Source organism: Malaclemys terrapin, chromosome 18, assembly GCF_027887155.1.
Source record: "Malaclemys terrapin pileata isolate rMalTer1 chromosome 18, rMalTer1.hap1, whole genome shotgun sequence".
Lineage (NCBI taxonomy): Eukaryota > Metazoa > Chordata > Testudines > Emydidae > Malaclemys > Malaclemys terrapin.
Window position 1 is genome coordinate 23,636,939 of NC_071522.1, and position 20,695 is coordinate 23,657,633.

General features: G+C 50.7%; 1 protein-coding gene across 6 annotated transcripts in view; it reads right to left on the bottom strand.

The window, feature by feature from the left end:
- Positions 1-17,628: 17,628 nt before the first annotated feature.
- Positions 17,629-20,695, bottom strand: part of MTMR4 (myotubularin related protein 4) — a 113,522-nt gene continuing 110,455 nt past the window's right edge. For all 6 annotated transcript variants that reach the window (XM_054008209.1, XM_054008212.1, XM_054008210.1 and 3 more), the window contains 2 exons: positions 20,415-20,503; positions 17,629-19,974 (listed from right to left, as the gene is read on the bottom strand). In XM_054008209.1, coding sequence (XP_053864184.1) covers positions 19,797-19,974; positions 20,415-20,503 — 267 coding nt within the window. In that variant the 3' untranslated portion in view covers positions 17,629-19,796. The remainder of the gene's footprint in view (positions 19,975-20,414; positions 20,504-20,695) is intronic.

A 20,695-nucleotide genomic window follows, 5' to 3' on the forward strand; every position in this document is an offset into this window, starting at 1 on the left:
GTCCAACTCTACATGGCTTTTGGCCTTTCTCACTTTGTCCCTACATGTTCTGACCTCAGTAAGGTAGCTTTCCTTGCTGATCACTCCCATCTTCCACACCTTGTAGGCTTTCTGCTTTTTCTTAATCATCTCTCTGAGATGCTTGCTCATCCAACTTGGTCTACAACTCCTGCCTATGAATTTTTCCCCCTTTCTTGGGATGCAGGCTTCTGATAGTTTCTGCAACTTTGACTTGAAGTAATTCCAGGCCTTCTCCGTCTTTAGATCCACAAGTTCTTCAGTCCAATCCACTTCCCTATCTAATTTCCTTAATTTTTTAAAGTTTTGAAATCAAAAACCCTAGTCACAGATCTATTTTTGTTTACCCTTCCATTTAGTTTAAACTGAATTAGCTCATGATCGCTCAAACCAAGGCTGTCCCCTACAACCATTTCTTCTAAGAGATCCTCACTACCCACACCAAATCTAAAATGGCATCCCCTCTTGTTGGTTCAGCAACTACTTGGTGAAGGAATCCATCAGCTATCACATCTAGGAAAATCTGAGCCCTATTATATTACTAGCACTTGTCCTCCAGTCTATATCTGGGAAGTTAAAGTCTCCCATGATCACACAATTCCCATTAGTATTTACTTCATTAAAAACATTGAAGAGGTCTCTATCCCTATCCAAATCAGACTCCTGTTCTAACAGACAGCAACACCCCCCAAAGACAGGGATAGAGCCCAGGAATCGAGATGGTGGGGAAATTTCATTGAAACCGTTTCTGTTCGAAAATCCCATTCAAACTAAATCAGTTTTTCTTGAAATCATATCAAGTGGCATGAAAATTCTTTGCAAAAATATTTTGCTGCAAAACAAAAGCATCTTCTGTGTCACAGTGTGTTAAATTGTCTCGTTGCACACAAAGAGGAGACACTTAGATCTCAAAAATTAGATAAGATGTTTCAGTCTGAGCTAAGTAGTTGCTGCTCTTAACAATTGCAACATAATAAAATACAAATAAAATAGACTATTTCAGCCATTCTATTATGTCCTAATCTGATCTGAGTAAACATGATAGGACACCTCATCTTATGCACTGCTCCTAGTGACACTCTCCAATAGATCCCCATCCTCCACCCGCCGGGAGGTAGGTAGGGGCGGATTGTTATCCCTACTTGAAAGAGGGAGAAGCTAAGGCTGAGAAAGGAGAATTGACTTGTCTTAGGTCACACAGCCAGTCCGTGGCAGAGTTGGGAATAGGACCCAAGAGCCCTGATTTTCAAACTAACCATCGGATCTTGAATTTCAGACATTGAATGACCTGAATAAAGTGCTCTCAAGTGAGTTCCAGACCAGCAAGAGTTCATAGTAATTATTCAGCAAGTATTTTAGGAGAACTGGAATGGTAGAGAAAATAATGAACTGCAGAGAAGCAGCAAAATTTGTCCAACATATGACTGGTTATGACTATTTACTTGGTCTTAAAAGAAAACAACAGGGACCTGAGTCTCCTCCCTGTCAATAACCCCCTGCTCAGCCAATCAGGGTAGAGACGGAGGGGCGGGAGGATGAGGGTTCTCACCAGAGAGCCCAAAGGATAGCCCAGGTCACCGCTGGGGATCACTGTCTGAGCACTATTTCAGCCCCACATTTTTTAGTGGACCTCCGACAATGGGAGTTGTAGAGCACCCCACACGACACACACACCCACCCCATCCTGGTGGTGGGAGGGGAACGGGGAAAGGACAAAAGAAGTAAGAGATGAAGAGAAAGGGGGGAGGGATGGAGGAAAAGGTAAAAGAAAAAGGACAAACCTTAATGTCCCCAGAGATTCTAAGGGACAAAATCCCAGGTGGGGAATAAAATTTGGCCACCTTAAGCTAGTGTTTTCCATGCCTAAAATTCAGCTGGCGCCAGATGCAGCAGACTGAACAGGTTCCAAACCTCTCGGAGGCTCTTACCTTCTAAACAGGGACGTCAGTTTTCTAGTGAAATCAGGAAAAAGAAAGGAGAAAACTCAAAAGAGGTTCCTCCTGGTGCTCACATACATGAACCCAAATACTCTCTCAGACCTCTAAGAGAGACCTCGAGAAGGAAACTTGCTGAAGCAAAGCCACAGGGGTCTCTGAAGTTTCCCTGGCCCTGCGCCCCTGTCCTGCCTGTCTGATGTCAGCATCTCTCTGTGAGGTCACCACCTCCCCTGCACCTTTGGCCAATAGGCTGAGGTCCTGCAAAAGGCCTTTGTGATGTCACTGCCACACCCACCCCTCCCCTGCAGTGCTAATGTCCTGCCACAGGGCAGACACTTTGGAGGTTTGAGCTACTCTCTGTGGATCACCCCACTCAATGAGTGTTCATTCTAGGAAGCAAGCCGGCTAGACAGTAAAACATCACAAGCTGCTCCCAATGCTACACTCGGTTTCTCAGAAATGAGTAGACTTTATGGGCAGAAGAGACAGTTAGAGCATCTAATCTGACCCCCTGCATATCACAGGCCTCTTGTCTACCACAATAGCTACTTTTGGGGCAAACACATTCCGGAAAGGCATCTAGTCTTTATTAATGACATCAAGAGATGGAGAATCCACCACTTTCCTTGGTAGCTTCTTCCTGTGTTCAATCATCCTCGCTGTTGAATATTTGTCCCTTATTTGTCATAGGAATTTGTCTCTTTTCACCTTCCAGCCATTGGGTCTTGTTCTGCCTTTCTCTGCTAGACTAGAGCACCCTTTAATACCCAGTATTTTCTCCCCATTAAGGCACTTCAACACTTCAATGAAGTCCCCTTCAATCTTCTTTTGATAAGCTAAACAGGTTGAGCTCTTTCAATAGCTCACTAGAAGGCATTTTTCTCCAGCCCTCAGAACATTTGGTGGCTCTTTGCTGCCCCAGCTCCAATTTCTAGGACCATCTTTTTCAAAGGAGGACACCAACACTGGAGGCAGTATTCCAATAGCAGTCTCACTGCTGCTGTGTCACCTCCCTATCCTACTCACGGGTCTGCTCCTACGTCTAATGATGGCTTTAGCCCTGTTCACCACAGCATCACACTGGGAGCTCATGTTGAGTGGCTTCTCCACTCTGGCCCCTAAATCCTTTTCAGAGTCACTGCTTTCCTGGATACACGTCCCCATTCTGGAGGTGTGGCCGGCGTGCCTTGTGGCTACGTATAGGACCTTGCATTGGGCTCTGCTCAAACTTGTTTTCTTTGAATGGGTCCAGCTGGCCGAATGAGCCAGATCGCTCTGTATCACTGCCCTCTCCCCATCAGGAATTACCACTCTGCCTGTATTTTGTCACCCCCCAATCTTATCCGCAGTGATTGTATGTTTTCTCCCAATTCATTGATAACAATTATTTTAAAAAATTAGTCCTTGAGAGCTTCTTCAGACCCTTAGTCCCCAGGACCTGCTCCCCACATCACAGTGAGAAATGCCGTCCAGCCCTGCTGGTACATAGGGGATAAGCACAGAACAAACGTACCTTTAGGGGGTTGGCCAAGGTCACTCAGCCCCGGGGTGTGGGAGGGGGACTGGCTGAGGGCACTCAGAGCCCCAGGAAGTGGGGGGGGGGCTGAGGGGAGGGACTGGCCAGGGGCACTAGGAGTTTGGGGGGGGCTGTCCGGGGGGCGGCACTCACAGCCCCAGGAGGTGGTTGGGGGAGGGGCACACAGGATTTCAGGAATTCCCTGGCAGTGAAGAGCTGCTGGCGGCAGGGAGGAGCCAGCCGTGACAATCCCCACTTGGGATCCCTGGCTGGGCTAGTGGCTATGGGGGCCCGTGGCCAAGCTGCAGCAGAAGGTGACCTGAAGGAAATGCCTCGGCCTCGGCCTCCGGCTAGGAAGGGCCTGGGCCAGACAATGACCCACCGCGCAGTGTCCCAGCTCCCTTCCCCACATCTGCGGGGCACGGCCCCTCCTCTGTAGGGAGGTTGGCATGTACCTTAGTGCTGCTTCCTCCATCCCCAAAGGCCTCTCCCAGCCAGTCTCTGGCAACCCCTGCCGTTCAATATGCACATTACCCTGCTGTGACATACCGGGGGGGGGACCCCTTGGGGATGGGGGGGGCTGTCACACAGCTGGGCAATTTAAGCCGGCTGGGCCGGGGTGACTGTCTCCCTGGAGCTGGGGTCTCAGCCCAGGTGTCTCTCTGCCCTTCCCCCCAGTCGCCCCCGGGCGAGGTGGGAGCGCCCCACGTTGTGTTCCAGCCCCACATTCGCACCCACAAGTGCTGGTGGGTTCCAATCCCAGCTCCCCTGGAGCGTTAGGGCTTTCAGGAGTCAGACATGTCAGCAGAGCAGGTTGTGATTGTACGTTAAAGCAGCGAAGAAAGTTGGGGGGGCAGAGGAATTGGGTGCTGTGGCCCCCCCATGCCTGGGGCCTATTTGAAAGGTAGCTGTCACACTGTCCCCTTTATCGGGAGTGCCCACTACACCCATCTCATGTAGTCCTCGGCACGAGAAGGGGGAGCATGTTCCCAGCTGAACGGCGTTCGTCCATGACTCACCGACCCTTATTCCAGGATGGGGGAGTGACCTGAGAGAGAGGTCACCATGTAGCCTGCAATTATCAGTGGCTTCTGGATTCCTCTGGGAAAGGGTTAACCAGGGGCTTAGTTTAGTCCACACTTGGCTTTCTCGGCAGTGCTGGACTCTGGTGGCAGGGAGGGGTCCAGCTCGCACCCTTTCACCTGGCAGGGAAAGTGACCTAAAGGTTAGGATGTTCTCACAGGCTATCGTAGTTCCTGGGACCTTGGCAGGGAGGATTGGTGGCTTGTGGGGCATCGGATACCTCCCCTCCTCCTAGAGCTGTGCAGTAACCAGAACATTACCCCTGCGAGGAGAGGGTTTCGGGGACCCTGGGATCTTGGGAGCCAGGGCTTCTCTCCGCAGCCTGGAAGCCCAGGCCCCCCATCAGCCTGTCAAGCAGGTGGGCAGGCGGGCGAGCTGGCAGGGAGCCAAGCAGCTTTCCGTGAGAAACCTGCCTGCTTTCTGTCTGAAGGTTTGTCCAAATCGACGTGTTCCCACGAAACGTTTGGATTTTGACAAGCTGGCAATTTCTGATGGAAAAACAGTTCCACTGGCAAATTCTGACCAGCGCCTCTCCTGACCGCATAGCTCCCTGCATCTCTGCTGAGCGTGGAAACAGAATGGACTTGACACAGGTGGTTGTGCCCTGGGATGCCATCTCAGCCCAGCTCCCCCAGTGCTCCGGCGCTCACATTCTCCTAGAGGTGACGTCTGACCCTGGGGAGATGAAAGGCCTCTGCAGGTTGTTTCCTGCAGTGTGAGCTTTGGCTGCAGGCTTCTGTCCCCAGCCATGGCACGAAGGAATCTGTCTAGCCAGGCTGGGCGTCCTCCCTCATCTGTGGTCAGAGGTCACACGGGCCCTTCCAGTGACAAGGCGGCAGCATCTGGCCCTGGGAAAACAGACATCTGCTATGTGCTCACCCCAGAGATTTCTTTCTTTTTGCAAACTGAAGAGGCCTCTCTTCTGTAGCCTCAGCAGAGGCTGCGAGGAGGCCAGCATGCCCTGTGGTCCCCCGCAGACTGGGCGAGGCCCTGACCAGTAGCTCTAAAGGCCAGAAGACCCCACAGGACAGGTGGGGAACGGGACTGTGACGTTACATTGCTGTTCCATGGTTCCTTTCTCCTCAGCTGAAGAAGAAACTGAGCCCTGAAGCAAGGCAGCAGACTGGCTTGTCCGTGGGGCTGACCCAGTATTCACCAGAGCGGGGAGAAGGAACAGTGAGGCTGCACTCTCTGTCTGGAGGCCCCTCACAGCATGGCATCACAGCTCCAAGCAGAGACGGCAGCATGGAGCAGCAGCGGTGCAGAGCAGAGGCAGAGGCATCCCTGGCCCACCCCCCGAACACCCCCTGAACTCTCAAACTCTGCTGAGCTGGGCCCGTAAACTGGGTGAGTGGATAGCAGAGGGAAAATGGGACGGGTGTGCCAAAGGGACCTTCGTCCATTGGACTCTCTCATCCCAAGCTGGGAAACTGAGGCAAGGGGCTGCTGCCCAATGGATTGTAGAGTGGGCGTTTCACTCACAGTTCACATACTGCTGAGTCACTCTTGTGATGGTTTCCCCAGTTCATGCTGTATTTCTTTCTCCCCTAAATAAAAGTTCTCCGGTGTTAGACACAGACTCAGCGCTCCCGACGGGGGAACAGCTGCCTGTTAGGGGCGTGCTGGTCAGTTTCCCAGATTTCTGGGAGGGCGCTCCAGCTGGTTCTGCTTTGCAATGCTAAGAGGAACCCCGAGATCCTGATTCTAGTCCTTGTCACTGCCAATACCACCTGGCACAAGTGTTACACCCCCATCGCGTTCTGCACAACCCCCGTTCCTGCCATCTCCTCTGGCTTGATCCTCTCCATTTAGTGCGTCCTTCGTCTGGAAGGCCGATGGTACAGTAATGCCGCAGAGTCCCACTGAGAAATTAAATCCCTGGCTCACACCTGCCCGGCTTCAGAAACGTTGGCGTTCTCGGCGAGGAGGGAGGGAGCCCAAGAAATCTGGTATCTGCGGTAAATAAAGGATGGGCAGACGTTCCGGAGGGGGCTCCCTCCCTGCCCACAGGCCAGGCTTGAGGCCAGCGGTTGGGAAAGCAAGATAAGCTGGGTGTGGAGTGGCGCTTTCCCCATAAAGGCATGGAGCCCCGGCTCTGGTTTCTGATGTGGAAGTGGGGGACGCTTCAGGTTGCTAACTCGTCCACTCACCTGCAGTCTTGGGATGGGTGAGTTTTATTGAAATGCCCAGTATTTCACACAGCCTGGAGATGTAGGGCCAGAGCCTGGTGGTGGGCACCAGAGCCCCAGGCGGTGTGGGCACGTGGGGGAGGTGCAGTGGCAGGGCATGCTATGTGGCCCCTGTGGGACACCATGTGCCCTGAGTGCCCGGGCACAGGAAGAAACGTGCCCAGACAGACGCAGTAACTACCGCATAGAGAGGGGCAGCCTGCACTCCTCTCAGTGCCGCCCCTCAGCCCGGGCAGGAGCACAAGCGGGAGGGGAGCCCTGGTGCATCCTCTGCTTTCCCGACCCCGCCTGGCCGAGGCACAAGGGCCGGGGGCGCAGTGAGGTACATGCTGCTTTTCCTTTGAAACGGAGCAGCATTTCCCCCAGCAAGTGCATGCTACAGCATGAGCCTGGCTAGCTAGGAGTCTGGCAGTGCCTCCTGGTGGGTAAAGAGTGCCCCCGGGGCCATGGGGTACCAGAAGCCTGGCGGGGATCCCCTGCCCAGCGCTCTGCTGGACCATAGGCAGGAATCCTCCCGCCCTGTCCCAGGTACCTTTGGGCATTGGGGCCAAAGTACTTTAGAACACAAAGGAACTAGCATAAGCCATGTTTTGAAAATGGGGAAACTGAGGTATGGTGCAGTGTAATGAGTTTTCCAAGGTCACAGGTCGAACTCAGGCCCTCTGTGTCTTAGACTATTACAGTGTGTGAACGGCTGCTAGCTGGCAGCGTCCCCTCTCCTCTGGGGCGTCAGGAGAAGGGGAGGCGTGTTTTCAAGGATGAGTGACTCCAGATTGGTATTTCACTTCAGTTCCAAACATTGTAGTTCTGGCTTGTCAGACTCACTGAAATCCTTCTCCTTTAAAGCGTTAACCCTTTGCCTGCCATGGGGTTACGCCTCTCTCCTCCCTCTCACAAGGATACCTGAGATTGCTGGCAGCGTGTCACAGTTACTTGGGCTGTGACATTGTCTGAAGAATTTGGGGTCCAGGCAGCTCCAAAAAGAAGGTGTTTCCAATGAAATCTGTCTGGGGCTCATGTCTGGGCAAAGTGTTTCCATTGCAGCAGTGTGTTTCGGTGTGTCGTTTACACGGTGTTCTCTCTCTCTCTCTCTAATTCATTTGCACGTTTGTATCACGGTCACTTGTGGGGTTAGTTGTGGACTTTCTAACTTTGCAACACCACATGAATACAATGATGGCTGACAGAAAGCACGGTGCCGGGCTCCAGTGCGGCTTTAGCCTGTTCTGGTTTGACACACACACACACACACACACACACACACACCCCGCCCCACCCCGCCTCATCCCACAAAAAGCTGCCGTTTTGCAACTGTCATGGGCCGGCAGCAGCTATAATCAAACTTGGGACCTCTGGAGCTTCACACGTGAGCCTCTGCTGTAGGGTTCTCAACGTATTTCCCATTGGGGGCTGCATATGCCGTGCTCTGCGTTATGTGGGCTGTAGCTACACAAGATGTAATACCAGGGCCGGGATAGATATACCTGGGGGCGGGGGGGGGCGGGGGGTGAATGAGCCGGTTTCTGGCCAAGAGTCTGGATTGCTCTGGGCTGCTGATCCCGGCAAGGTCATTGTGAATCCCTGCGCTGAGTGCTGAAGGTGGCCTGGGAAAAGCATGTGTGAGGTGGGGGAGGGGTGTCTATGTTAATCCCGGCTGAAATAAATGGCCGTGCCCTTGCTAGGGCAGCGCTTACAGTGCACCCCTCAGGGACCCAGCTCCATTTTGAACTCTTTTTGGCCAGGACTGTGGCCCCTGGCGACTCTGCCCACTTTAAGCCTGGCCTGAGCTGGGCCCACAGAACAGCTGCAGTGTCAGCAGCGTGTCCCCCTCTGGGCTGCTGGGTGCAGTGCAGGGGGCAGCATGCCTGGCGTGGGGCACACAGCAGCTCTGTGCCCTGGGCCCCTCTCACCTGGCGCTCATCTGAGGGGGGCAGAGCCCTGCCGGAGGCTGCCCAGCTGCTGTCTCTGTGTGGGTGAGCGGGCACTGCCCTCCGGCTGGTGGTAGTGACTGTGGATGGGGGGAGCTGGGACAGAGGGGGTTGCTCCGAGCAGCACTCCCCTTGCAGCGGTGCAGCGGGGGGAGAGAGGAGGCAGCTCCTTCCCCACCACAGGGAGCGCTCCAGCCGGCCCTGCCCCGCCCGGGACCCGGGAGCCAGGCCATCGGAGCCGCAATCTTTGAATGGTTTTTACCATGCAGCTGGGTCCCAGCTGTGTGCTCATCGGGCCGGCTGTAGAGACTAGGGTTACCATTCGTCCGGATTCCCCCGGACATGTCCGGATTTTTGAACTAAAAATAGCGTCCGGGGGGAATTTGTTAATGTCCGGACTTCCCCCCCCCCGCATGCAGAGCACGCGCGGCTAACAGGGCAGCCGGATGGTGCTCCGACAGCGAGAGACCCCTCCTCCCCCTGCAGCAGAGCTCACTCCCTCCCTCCCTGCATTCGCCTCCGGCAGTCTGGAGCTCCTCCCCTGCTGCTGCCCAGCCTGCCGGGAGAACGGCTCAGACAGTTCCTGAGCAAGCTCCCAGAGAGACCTTAGGCGAACCGAAGGCCAAGGACAAGGGGGCCAGCGGGTCGGAGAAGGGGCAGGGAGGTTTTGGAGGGGGCAGTCAAGAGACGGGGGGGGTCGGGAGTTTGCGGGGGGCTTTCTGGGAGGTGTGTGGAGAAGGTTTTGGGCAGGTAGGGGGTAGGGTCCTGGGGGGCAGTTTGAGGGGGGTCTTAGGAGGGGGCAGTTAGGGGATAAGGAACAGGGAGGCTTAGGTAGGGGGTGGGGTTGTGGAGGGCAGTTAGGAGCAGGGGTCCCAGGTTGGGAGTTCTGGGGGGGGGGGCTGTCAGGGGGCAGGGGTGGGGAGAGGGATCGGAGCAGTCAATGGGACAGGGAGCAGAGGGGTTTAGATGGGTCGGGAGTTCTGGGTGGGGGCTGTCAGGGGGTGGGGAGTGGTTGGATGGGGCGTGGGAGTCCCAGGGGTCTGTCTGGGGGTGGGGGTGTGGATAAGGGTTGGGGCAATCAGGGCACAGGTAGGGCGTAGGGTCCTAGGTGACCAGTTAGGATGCGGGGGGAGGGTCCCAGGAGGGGGCAGTCAGGGGACAAGGAGCGGGGGGGAGGGTTGGGGGTTCTGAGGGGGGTGGGAAGTGGGTGAGGCAGGGGCGGGGCTAGGGCAGGACAGGGGCGGGGCTAGGGCTGGAGATTCCCCAGTTTCCAAGATTGGTTAAATATCAACATCATTGGTACAGAGAGCTCCTCAGCCAATTTTCTTAAAACTCTTGGGAGCGAGCTATCTAGCCCTACACTTATAAAATGCTTAATAGCCTCCCTAATTATTATTGGAATAGAAAGTATTATCACTACACTATGAATATGTCAACGAGTCTCTTTCCAAATATGTTAGTTAATATGTTTTCTAACACAATGCATTTTCTATTGTAGATAAAGCCAAACATGAGAAAAAACAAAAGAACTGTTCAGTTAAGATCTTTCTCCATGATGCCAAAAAGAATATTAGTGTGATAAGAAAAAACAAATCACAAGCTTCTGAAAACCAGGAAATGCACAGGCAAGGTGCTGTTTCACAGACCTTAACTCTGCCCTTTTAGGGATGGCAAGAAGAACTGGAACCATCACAGTATCTTACGCCCCTAACATTTCTCTGGCCCTCTCTCTAGTCGGAGTCCTATTCATGAAGTCCAACAGCCTCTGGATCTCAATGTGACCTGTGTAGCGGCACTGACAGAGATTACACTGGGCAATCATGCTGCCTCCCCTTATTTCCAACTTCATTATCACAACACTGCATGAGGGGATTTCCTGCAATTTAGGTAAATATTCCCCACTCTCAAAAGAATGCTAAGGGGAACTGCCATCACTGTGGGGGCTGGGTTAAGGATGGGTTGTTATAGGGTGTGAGAAGTAGAACTCTAACTGCACTTCTTGGTTTTCAAAAGTTCGCGGCATATTTTTTTTCTTGTAACTAATAATTTTTTGGGGATATGTAAAGAGACCTTAACTGAGTATTTCCTGTTTTTTTTAATGTTGGGGGTTTGAAGGCTCACATTCAGGAAAGATATGGGTAGCAAAGAGCTCTATTTTATGGCTGCAACTTTAACCCCCTTTTAAAGTTTTCTGCATCATATTAGCTGGACATGTCACTCTGGCTGAAGATGTTAAAGTACGACTAATAATGACTAAGATTGGCATTGTCCCCACTACAGACTGCAAATATACCCTTCATTCAAGCCAGCATGTTAATTTTAATGGGAATAGGGCCAAAATGTGCTAGAGCATTACTGGCTTAAAACAGACCCCACTATTGGACCTGATCCTGCTGAGAGGTGCTTCAAGTCCCCCCTGCTGCACTTTGCAGGATTAGACCCCACTGTCTGGCTTCAGAACCATTTGATCTCTAAGAAACTTTGCCCATGTAAATGGACCTGTAACTGCTCAATGACTGCTCCCGTAGAGCGAGCGTTTGCATGATGCTGACCATGGTTGTTCTTGTGTGTTTGTTTGTAGGGGCTGGCAGGGGCTGGGTGCTGGGAAGGATGCCGAGCCCTGAGTAGGGGGCGGGGCTTGGCTGATCAAGGGGCCCATAAAAGCGGCCGCCCAGCCAGGCAGCGGTACAGCTGCGAGCAGCGGCAGCAAACAGGGCGGCTAACAGGGGAGTTTGAGAGGGAGTTGGCAGGAGGGCGCGGTGTGTTCTGTGCTCCAGTCCCCCAGGTGTCGTGGGCAGAGACCGCAGCAGCCATGAGCCAAGCAGCAGCAGACAGAATGCAGATGGCGACATGTGGGAGCTGTGGTATGTATATAGTCCTAGCAGGAGACCTGGAACACAGGTATGTGTGTATGAAGTGTCGCCTGATAGTGTTACTGGAGGAAAAGATTAAGGGGCTGCAGATGCAGGTAGAGACCCTGGTGGAGTTTAGGCGGGGGTTTGAGCAGCTGATGGAGGAAAGGCAAGGGGGGGCTGAAGGAGAATGCCCTGTGGCGGAGGTAGAGGCAGAGGTAGAGGACGGTGAGAGGGGAATGGAGGGGGGAGAACATGGGAGGTGGAAGCATGTGACTGTGAGAAGCAGGCCAAGGAAAAGAAGGGCCAGTGAGGGGGGAATAGAACTCAGGAATAGGTTCGAGTGTTTGGATAGCGAGGTGGAGGGGCAGCAGGTGGCGACTGAAGGTGGAAGGGTGAGAAAGAAGAGAAGAGCAGCTAGTCCAAGAGAGAGAGGGGAGGAGTTGATGGAGACAGCACCAATTCTGGGCCCCGGGAGGATTCAGGAAGGCATAAGGGGGAGCATAAGGGAAGATAGGAACAGGCACAGGTGAGGACTAGAGGGATCGGAGACTAGATTACTAGATCGCACTGTTGCCAGGCGACGGCAGGTGTATGTGATTGGAGACTCTTTACTGAGGAGATTGGACAGGCCTGTGACCAGGGCGGACCCAGAGAACAGAAGGGTGTGCTGTCTCCCGGGCGCAAAGATACGCGATGTGGACCTGCGGTTGAAAAGGATCCTAAAAGGAGCAGGTAAGAACCCCTTGATAATCCTTCATGTGGGAACGAATGACACGGCTAGGTTCTCGTTAGAGAGGATCAGGGGAGATTATGCCAGGCTGGGGAAGACGCTCAAGGAGATAGAGGCTCAGATTATCTTTAGTGGGATTCTGCCCGTTCCGAGGGAAGGGCAGCAAAGGGCTGATAGGATTGTGAGAATAAATAGTTGGCTAAGGGAATGGTGCTATAAGGAGGGCTTTGGGATGTATGGCCACTGGGAGGCTTTCGGGGACAGACACCTGTTCTGGCGGGATGGGCTTCACCTGAGTAGGGAAGGAAATAGACTTCTGGGAGGGAGGCTGGCTCATCTTATCAAAAGAGCTTTAAACTAGGAAGTTTGGGGAGATGGTTGGGAGATGCACAGTTAATCTCCACGCCAGATTCCAGTATGGAAAAGGTGAGTAAAAGGAGTGGAGACATAGCCGGGGAGATGAGATTGGACATAGGAAGGACAGGGGGGACGGACACAAGGAGGCCCGCAACATATAGTGCTGCTAATGGGAGACGGGCTAAACGACATACATTAGGGTGTTTATACACCAATGCGAGAAGCCTAGGTAATAAAATGGAGGAATTGGAGCTCTTGGTCCAGGAACTGAAACCAGATATCGTAGGAATAACTGAAACGTGGTGGAATGGCAGTCACGACTGGAACACAGGTATGGAGGGGTATGCGCTGTTTAGGAAAGACCGGAACAAGGGTAAAGGTGGGGGGGTGGCCTTGTATGTCAATAGTGAAATAAACTGTAAAGAAATAATAGTGGATGGAATAGATAACACAGAGTCTGTCTGGGCAATACTCACACTGGGTAATAGGACTACTAGAGCCTCTCCGGGGATAGTGCTTGGAGTGTGCTATAGACCGCCAGGATCGACCCAGGATATGGATAAGGAACTATTTAATGTGTTTAGAGAAGTAATTACTAACAGAAACTGTGTAATTATGGGGGACTTTAACTTCCCGGATATAGATTGGGGAACAAACGCTAGTAGCAATAACAGGGCTCAGATGTTCCTAGAAGTGCTTGCTGATCAATTCCTCCATCAAGTGGTAACTGAAACGAAGAGGGGGGAGGCCATTTTAGATTTGATTCTAGCAAGTAGTGAGGACCTTGTTGAGGAAGTGGTAGTAGGGGACAATTTGGGCTCCAGTGATCATGAGCTAATTCGGTTTAAAATACATGGAAGGAGTAACAGAATTAAATCAAAGACTAGGGTTTATAATTTTAAAAAGGCCAATTTTAACAAACTAAGGGGACTGGTAAGGGAAGTGGATTGGGCAAACGTATTAATGGATTTAAAAGCAGAAGAAGCCTGGGATTACTTTAAGTTAAAGATGCATGAGCTGTCGGAGGCCTGTATTCCAAAAAAGGGAAAAAGATTACTAAGCAAGAGATTTAGACCGAGCTGGATGAGCGACCGACTCAAAGGGGTGATTAGGAAAAAACAGAAAGCGTTTAAAGAGTGGAAGAGGGGAGGGATCAGTAAGGAAATGTACCTAAGTGAAGTCAGAGAATGTAGAGATAGAGTGAGAAAGGCCAAAGGCCGTGTAGAGTTGGACCTAGCGAGGAGAATTAAAAGCAATAGTAAGAGGTTTTACAGCCACATAAATAGGAAGAAAGCAAAGAAAGAAGAAGTGGGACCGCTGAAGTCTATTGCCGGAGAGGAGATTAAAGACAATCTAGGCATGGCGCAATATCTTAATGAATATTTTGCATCGGTGTTTAATGAGGCCAATGAAGGTGTTAGGGATACTAGCACCACTATAGAGGGGCACTCGGGATGGGGGATTACCGTATCCGAGGTAGAAACAAAACTTGAACGCCTTAATGGGGCTAAGTCGGGAGGACCGGACGATCTTCATCCGAGAATATTGAAGGAATTGGCGCGGGAAATAGCAGGCCCGTTAGCGATAATATTTAATGAATCTGTAAACTCGGGGGTGGTCCCGTTAGACTGGAGAATAGCTAATGTGGTTCCTATTTTCAAGAAAGGGAAAAAAAGTGATCCGGGTAACTACAGGCCTGTTAGTCTAACATCTGTAGTGTGCAAGGTGCTGGAGAAGATTCTGAAAGAGAAACTAGTTGAGGATCTGGAGGTTAATGGCAATTGCGATAAATTACAACATGGTTTTACGAAGGGCAGATCGTGCCAAACGAATCTGATCTCCTTCTTTGAGAAAGTAACGGACTTATTAGATAAGGGAAATGCGGTGGACCTAATATACCTGGATTTCAGTAAAGCGTTTGATACTGTACCCCATGAGGAATTATTGGTTAAACTGAAAAACATGGGGATCGATATGAAAATCCAGAAGTGGATAAGGAATTGGTTACTGGGGAGAATGCAGCGGGTTGTATTAAAGGGTGAACTGTCAGGTTGGAGGGAGGTTACTAGTGGAGTGCCTCAAGGTTCGGTTTTGGGACCCATTTTATTTAATCTATTTATAACTGACCTCGGAACCGATTGCAGGAGTGGGCTGATAAAATTTGCGGATGATACGAAGGTGGGAGGCGTTGTAAATTCGGAGGAGGACAGGGATATCCTGCAGGGAGACTTGAATGAGCTTGTGAATTGGAGTGTCAGAAATAGGATGAAATTTAATAGTGAAAAGTGTAAGGTGATGCATTTGGGGATGACTCATAACAATTTTAGTTACAAGATGGGAACGCATTGGTTAGAAGTTACGGAAGAGGAGAAGGACCTAGGGGTTCTTGTAGACCGCAGGATGACTATGAGTCGACAATGTGACGTGGCGGTGAAAAAAGCCAATGCTGTCTTGGGATGCATTAGGCGAGGTATATCTAGTAGGGATAAGGAGGTCCTGCTTCCGTTGTACAAGGCGCTGGTGAGACCTCATTTGGAGTACTGTGTGCAGTTCTGGTCTCCCATGTTTAAAAAAGATGAACTCAAACTGGAACGGGTGCAGAGAAGGGCCACTAGGATGATCAGAGGAATGGAAAAGCTGTCGTACGAAAGGAGACTAGAGGAGCTTGGGTTGTTTAGTCTGACAAAGCGAAGGCTGAGAGGGGATATGATTGCTATCTTTAAATATATTAGAGGGATTAATACAAGGGAGGGAGAAGAATTATTCCAGCTTAGTACTAACGTGGATACCAGAACGAATGGATACAAACTGGCCGTGGGGAAGTTCAGACTTGAAATTAGACGAAGGTTTCTGACCGTCAGAGGGGTGAAATATTGGAACGGCCTTCCGAGGGAAACGGTGGGGGCGACGGACCTGTCTGGTTTTAAGATAAAGTTAGATAAGTTTATGGAGGGAATGGTTTAATGGTAAAACATAGTAGTCAAGGAAAGCCAAGCAATGGTGGGTAAATAGTATAATGGCTAACGGGGTCGGGCTGGAGACTCTTGCCTATATGCTCGGGGTCTTACTGATCGCCACATTTGGGGTCGGGAAGGAATTTTCCTCCAGGGCAGATTGGCTGAGCCTCTGGAGGTTTTTCGCCTTCCTCCGCAGCATGGGGCAGGGATCTCTAGCAGGAGGGTCTCTGCCGATTGAAGTCACTAAAAACAGGATTGGGGACTTCAACAGCAGAGTCCAGGGAAGGGGTAGGGACGGTTTTATGGCCTGCAGCATGCAGGGGGTCAGACCAGATGATCATAATGGTCCCTTCTGACCTTAAAGTCCATGAGTCTATGGTAACACTACGTTAGTGGTGACCTCCTGGGACCCTTCTAAGGAGGAATTGTGTCTTGAGGCTATCCCAGAGTATGTCTACACTGCAGTTAAGGAATCTAGGGGTGGCCTGTGCCAGCTGACTCAGACTCATGCTGAGGGGCTCTTTAATTACATTTGAGCTCAGGCTACAGCCTGGGCTCTAGGATCTATGGTGGGAAGGTCTTGGACCTGAAGGTATACACCGCAATTAAAACAGTGCCTTGGCCCAAGCCCAAGTCAGCTGCGGGTATCTAATCACAGTGTAGACGTACCCTCCCTGAGTTAAAATAAAACCATCCGTAAGTGGGTTTCTTCAGCAGAGAGACATTGCAGTTCTTGCATGAGGGTGGCTCTCCTCATTCAGAGGGGACAAAATTAAGATACCAACTAGTTAGTAAAATTCCCTGTTCATGAGAGGAAGGGACTCCTGTGTCCTGGCTAAATTCCAGCTCCCTAGTTACATTCTGTATCCCTCAATTCCTCCTGCATTTTCAATAGGATACGGACATTTTCACTTCCAGTCTAAACTGTTGTAGAACACTGCAGTGCGCATATTCTGTGGGAACTGCAGGAAGAACTAAGGGAGGCACAATGCGATTTGTGAGTTGGAGTTTAGCTGTGTTTTGCTCAGAAGGGGCCACAGCAATTCTAGTGTGTTATCTTTGTGTGCAGGGGGTCAGACGACCATCATAGCGATCCCTGACTTTATAATCTGTTCCATGGATATGAAGTGCTCTGAGATACTGTGGACGCTGTGGGAATACAAAGAGCTCACTGCTAGCACTCCTGAGAAGATTTCTCATACTAGAGGGCTCTCTCATCTAGCAAAGTCATAACAAGATCCAATGGCTGGAATTTGAAGCTAGACAAATTCAAACTGGCGATCAGGTGCAAATTTGTAATAAGAAGGGTAATTGACAATTGGAACAGTTTACCCTGGGATATGGTGGATCCTCAAAGACTCCATGAATTTTGAAATTGAAGCTAGCCCAACAAGAAGTAAAGGACTTGATGCAGGAATTGCTGGGTGACATTCTCTCACTTGTGTTATACAGGAGGTCAGACTAGATTATTAAAGCAGCCCCTTCTGGCCTTAACAACATGACTCTACCCTAGAGGAGCGCTGCTGACTCCCAGGTGTTTGACGGAAGTGCACTGGATTGCCACCTTGCTCACTCAGTGACTCACTAGTGACAGGCACAGCAAGTGGAGCCCTGAACATAGTTCTTTCTGTTCCGTCCAACACACTGGGTATCAGGCTAAGGGAGGATCCAGCAATGATCTGGTTATGTGGGAGCCAGTGGAACCAGCCCTGTCTGGGGGAGGTGGGGAGAGATGAAGCTAATGGGACTTGCTTCCAGGCAGAAGTGTCGCAAGCATGCTGGTCAGGAGCAAGTGAACTCTCCATACTATAACTGGGGCGGAAGAGAATCTCCTCACCCGGCCATTAAGGGGATACACAGGACAGAGCTCCTATGCACTCCGGGGGCAGAACGACAGGGGCTTAATGGGTTTGACAGGAGAGAGGCAGTGTGGCGTGTGCGAGTGCAAGAGCATGGCTTTACTTTGACTTCTTGCCCTACCACAGCTGGCTGGGGAGATTTTTATCTAAAATAAAAAACAACAGAATCCAGACTAAAGAACGGGCCAAACACAGCGGCACTAATATAGAGATTTTATTTCAAATGTATTGAGTCTTACAGCACATTGTTTGTCACAACGCTACTGAACTGATTTGGAGGTTTTGGCCAGCACATTCTGACACTGACACCCACAAGAGCTGAAAGCAGTTTAGATGAACCATGTCTGAATCCAAATGTCCAGGAATACGGACCTGACTCTCTGCTGCCTTATTGCTTGCAGTCACTTCCACCCACAGAAAGTGAGGCCACATGGGAATTGTGCTCTCACCAGGGGATCAGTGTCTCACCCCACTCTCCTCCACAGGTGGAAATACTGCAAGGTACAAGGCGGGGAGAATCAGAAGTATGACATCTCTCTCTCTCCCTCTCCCCCTTGTTGTTTGCTCCCAGTATGGAACAGCAAAACAGTCTGAGCAGATACAGTCTCTTCAGATGATGCTAGCTTTGCTTTCGTTATTGGAAACCAGGGAGGCGGAAATGTAAAAGTGCGAGAAATTCATTTGTTTTTTACTCCTTCAACTGAAATTTGAAAACCACTGGGTTTTGTAAATAGAACTGGGAGGTCAGAACATGGTTTGAATAGCCTAGTGTTTGGTTATTTACTAGACAGGGAGGACTCATATCCCCCCACCCTCTCAATGTGGAGTCTTAAGTAGGGTATCTGTGGTCTCTATTTATTTGGAGAAAAACAATTTACCCAGCTATAAAAATGCCCCTGGTTCCACGCTCCGACCAGCATCTCTCTGGATCTCTCAGGAACCAAGTATCAAACATGGCTCACAAAGATCCAAGAAAAGAGCAGAAGCTTAATCTTGTAACTCACGTCTTCCTAAGCTCGTACCCTAGTGAGCTTTCCTTAAAATGAGCTGGGATGCCGGGTGTGTAGCATATGGAAGTAACAGAGAGGCGATAACTACAGATTTCAAAAAGGGCGACTCTAAAAGTTATGGCTTCTGTACAGCAGACAGGAAAGGAAGTCAAGTCCAAGAGGAACTTTTAAGTGGTGTTGGAATGAACCAGAGACTGTTTCTGTCGCATAGGGGCATATGCTGCACATGCCCATCACTGTATCTTTTGGTTAAGTGCCACATTAGAGTGAAAAAAACTGACTGTAGAGGTTCTGTTGGCCGGCTTTCTCCCTACCTCCAATTTGGTATCTCTGCTTCATTCTCCCTTCTTCGGGTTACATTAAGTGCACAGAAATATATAGCAGCATTTGGACTGAAACCCTCACGCACACCAAACAGCACGTTCCAGGAGGTAAAACAACACACTACGGCCTACCCTCAAGATGTCAAGTTTTCAGGATAGAGCAACAGGAAAAGGAGGAGATGGAGGCAGCAAAGGGGAGAAGGAGCAACACAGGAACACAAGTTATGTTTCCATCCCAGGACAGAATCACGGTCATTCCTGTGTTAGCACCAGGCTGTGACACTGCGAGAGACTAGAAGTAGACAGGCAGAGCAAGAAGAGAACAAACCATTCTCCCCTCTCCCCATACAGTACTGCAGGGGGATCGTCTAGTCTAGTGCATTCACTACTCTCTGCAGGTCCCGGACATTGGCAGAGATCTGCTTGGCCTCGCAGAGAAGCCCCATCTTGTCTTCAGAGAGAAGGAATTCCTTTTCCGCATCCAAGAGAAGGTTAACTCAGGGATTGCTAATGAGTTCAGACCCCTCATCCACAAAGCCAGCCTGCAAATCAAACTCCATGGAAAGAGAAGCAGTGGAACCTCTAGGCTGAGCCTTTCTGAAGGGACACAGAGGACAGAGGTACCATTCAGAATCCACCCTCTTCATTCTTGTACAATGCAAACTGCCTTTTGTAGGGTGGAAAGAAGAGTTTGATTCTAAACATACCTTTCTATTGCTTTGGGGTACTTGCACAGGCAGTATCTGTGAAAGCATCGCTTTCCAATCCATAGGAGAAAGAGGTTGTGGTCTCCTATTTAGCCCTAGGTCTTCAGCTATACGTACACTGGTACCAAGATGGGCCCACTGTATTGTCTCATCTCAATTCCTCTGCTTCAGACGGATATGGGATCAAGGAGGATTGCTGAAGACAGTGCATTTGAGTTTGGTGTTCAAATGCTGCACCAAAGACCTTCACAATTCCAGTGGAGGCAGAGCCGTCCCTCAAATCTGTGAGCAAAAAGGCTTGGCATGGACAGCGTCCTTGTCTGGCATTCAACTGGAAGCTGTGGCGATGGGTTTCTTCAGGTGTTGACTCATGAGCTCCCTAGCACGAGACACCTGGATGTGATCGTAACAGGAGTTGCAGACAAGGACTGGGTCGTAGAGCTGCTGATCAGGAATGGGCAGCTTCAGATGGCAGCAGCCAGCACAGAACACGTTCCCACAATTCCTGGTAAGGGGTAATAAAAGCAGAGAGCAGTGAGACAGTGACAACTCCATAAAGAAGAAGGCCATGTCTAGATTGGGGGAGTCTAGGGCCAAACACAACCAGCGTGTTCTTGAAGGCGTTCAGTCCTGTCTGCACTAATGTTCAACTATGTGGGAGTTGAGATGTTAGCGGACATGTTTTTAAACACCATCTGCATTTCTAGTGTAAACACGGATAGAGGGAGGGTCAGGGACCCCAGGACAACAGCGATAAGAAAGACAGAGGGTCAGGGACTCCAGGGGGAGTGTGTGCAAGGGTGGGTGGATAGAGAAAGGGAGGGTCAGTGACCCTGTGCTGAGGGGCCTGAGACAGAAAAGGAAGAACAAAGATGTGGTCATTTGGGGGTTGGGGAGGAGATGGAAAAGAACAATGGAGATATGCAAGAGGTGGCTGAGTTTTACCTGCAGTGGTGCCTTCGCTTGGCTATCCAAAATTCACAATCACAGTTAAAGCAGTGTGAGGCCATATGGTCTGGAACCCAGCGTGTGACCTGGGGAAAATAACAGCCTTCATTAGCACCTCACCCCAGGAGCCTGTAATAGGCTTGCAAAACAATATCATTGAGGAGGACATCTTGAGACTGGAGCGTGGGTTACAGTGTGACACTGGGCCATAAAACACACTGAACCATGTGGGTTGGTCTGCAAAGCAAGGCACAGAGGCACAGCCTGGTGAGCCCGCA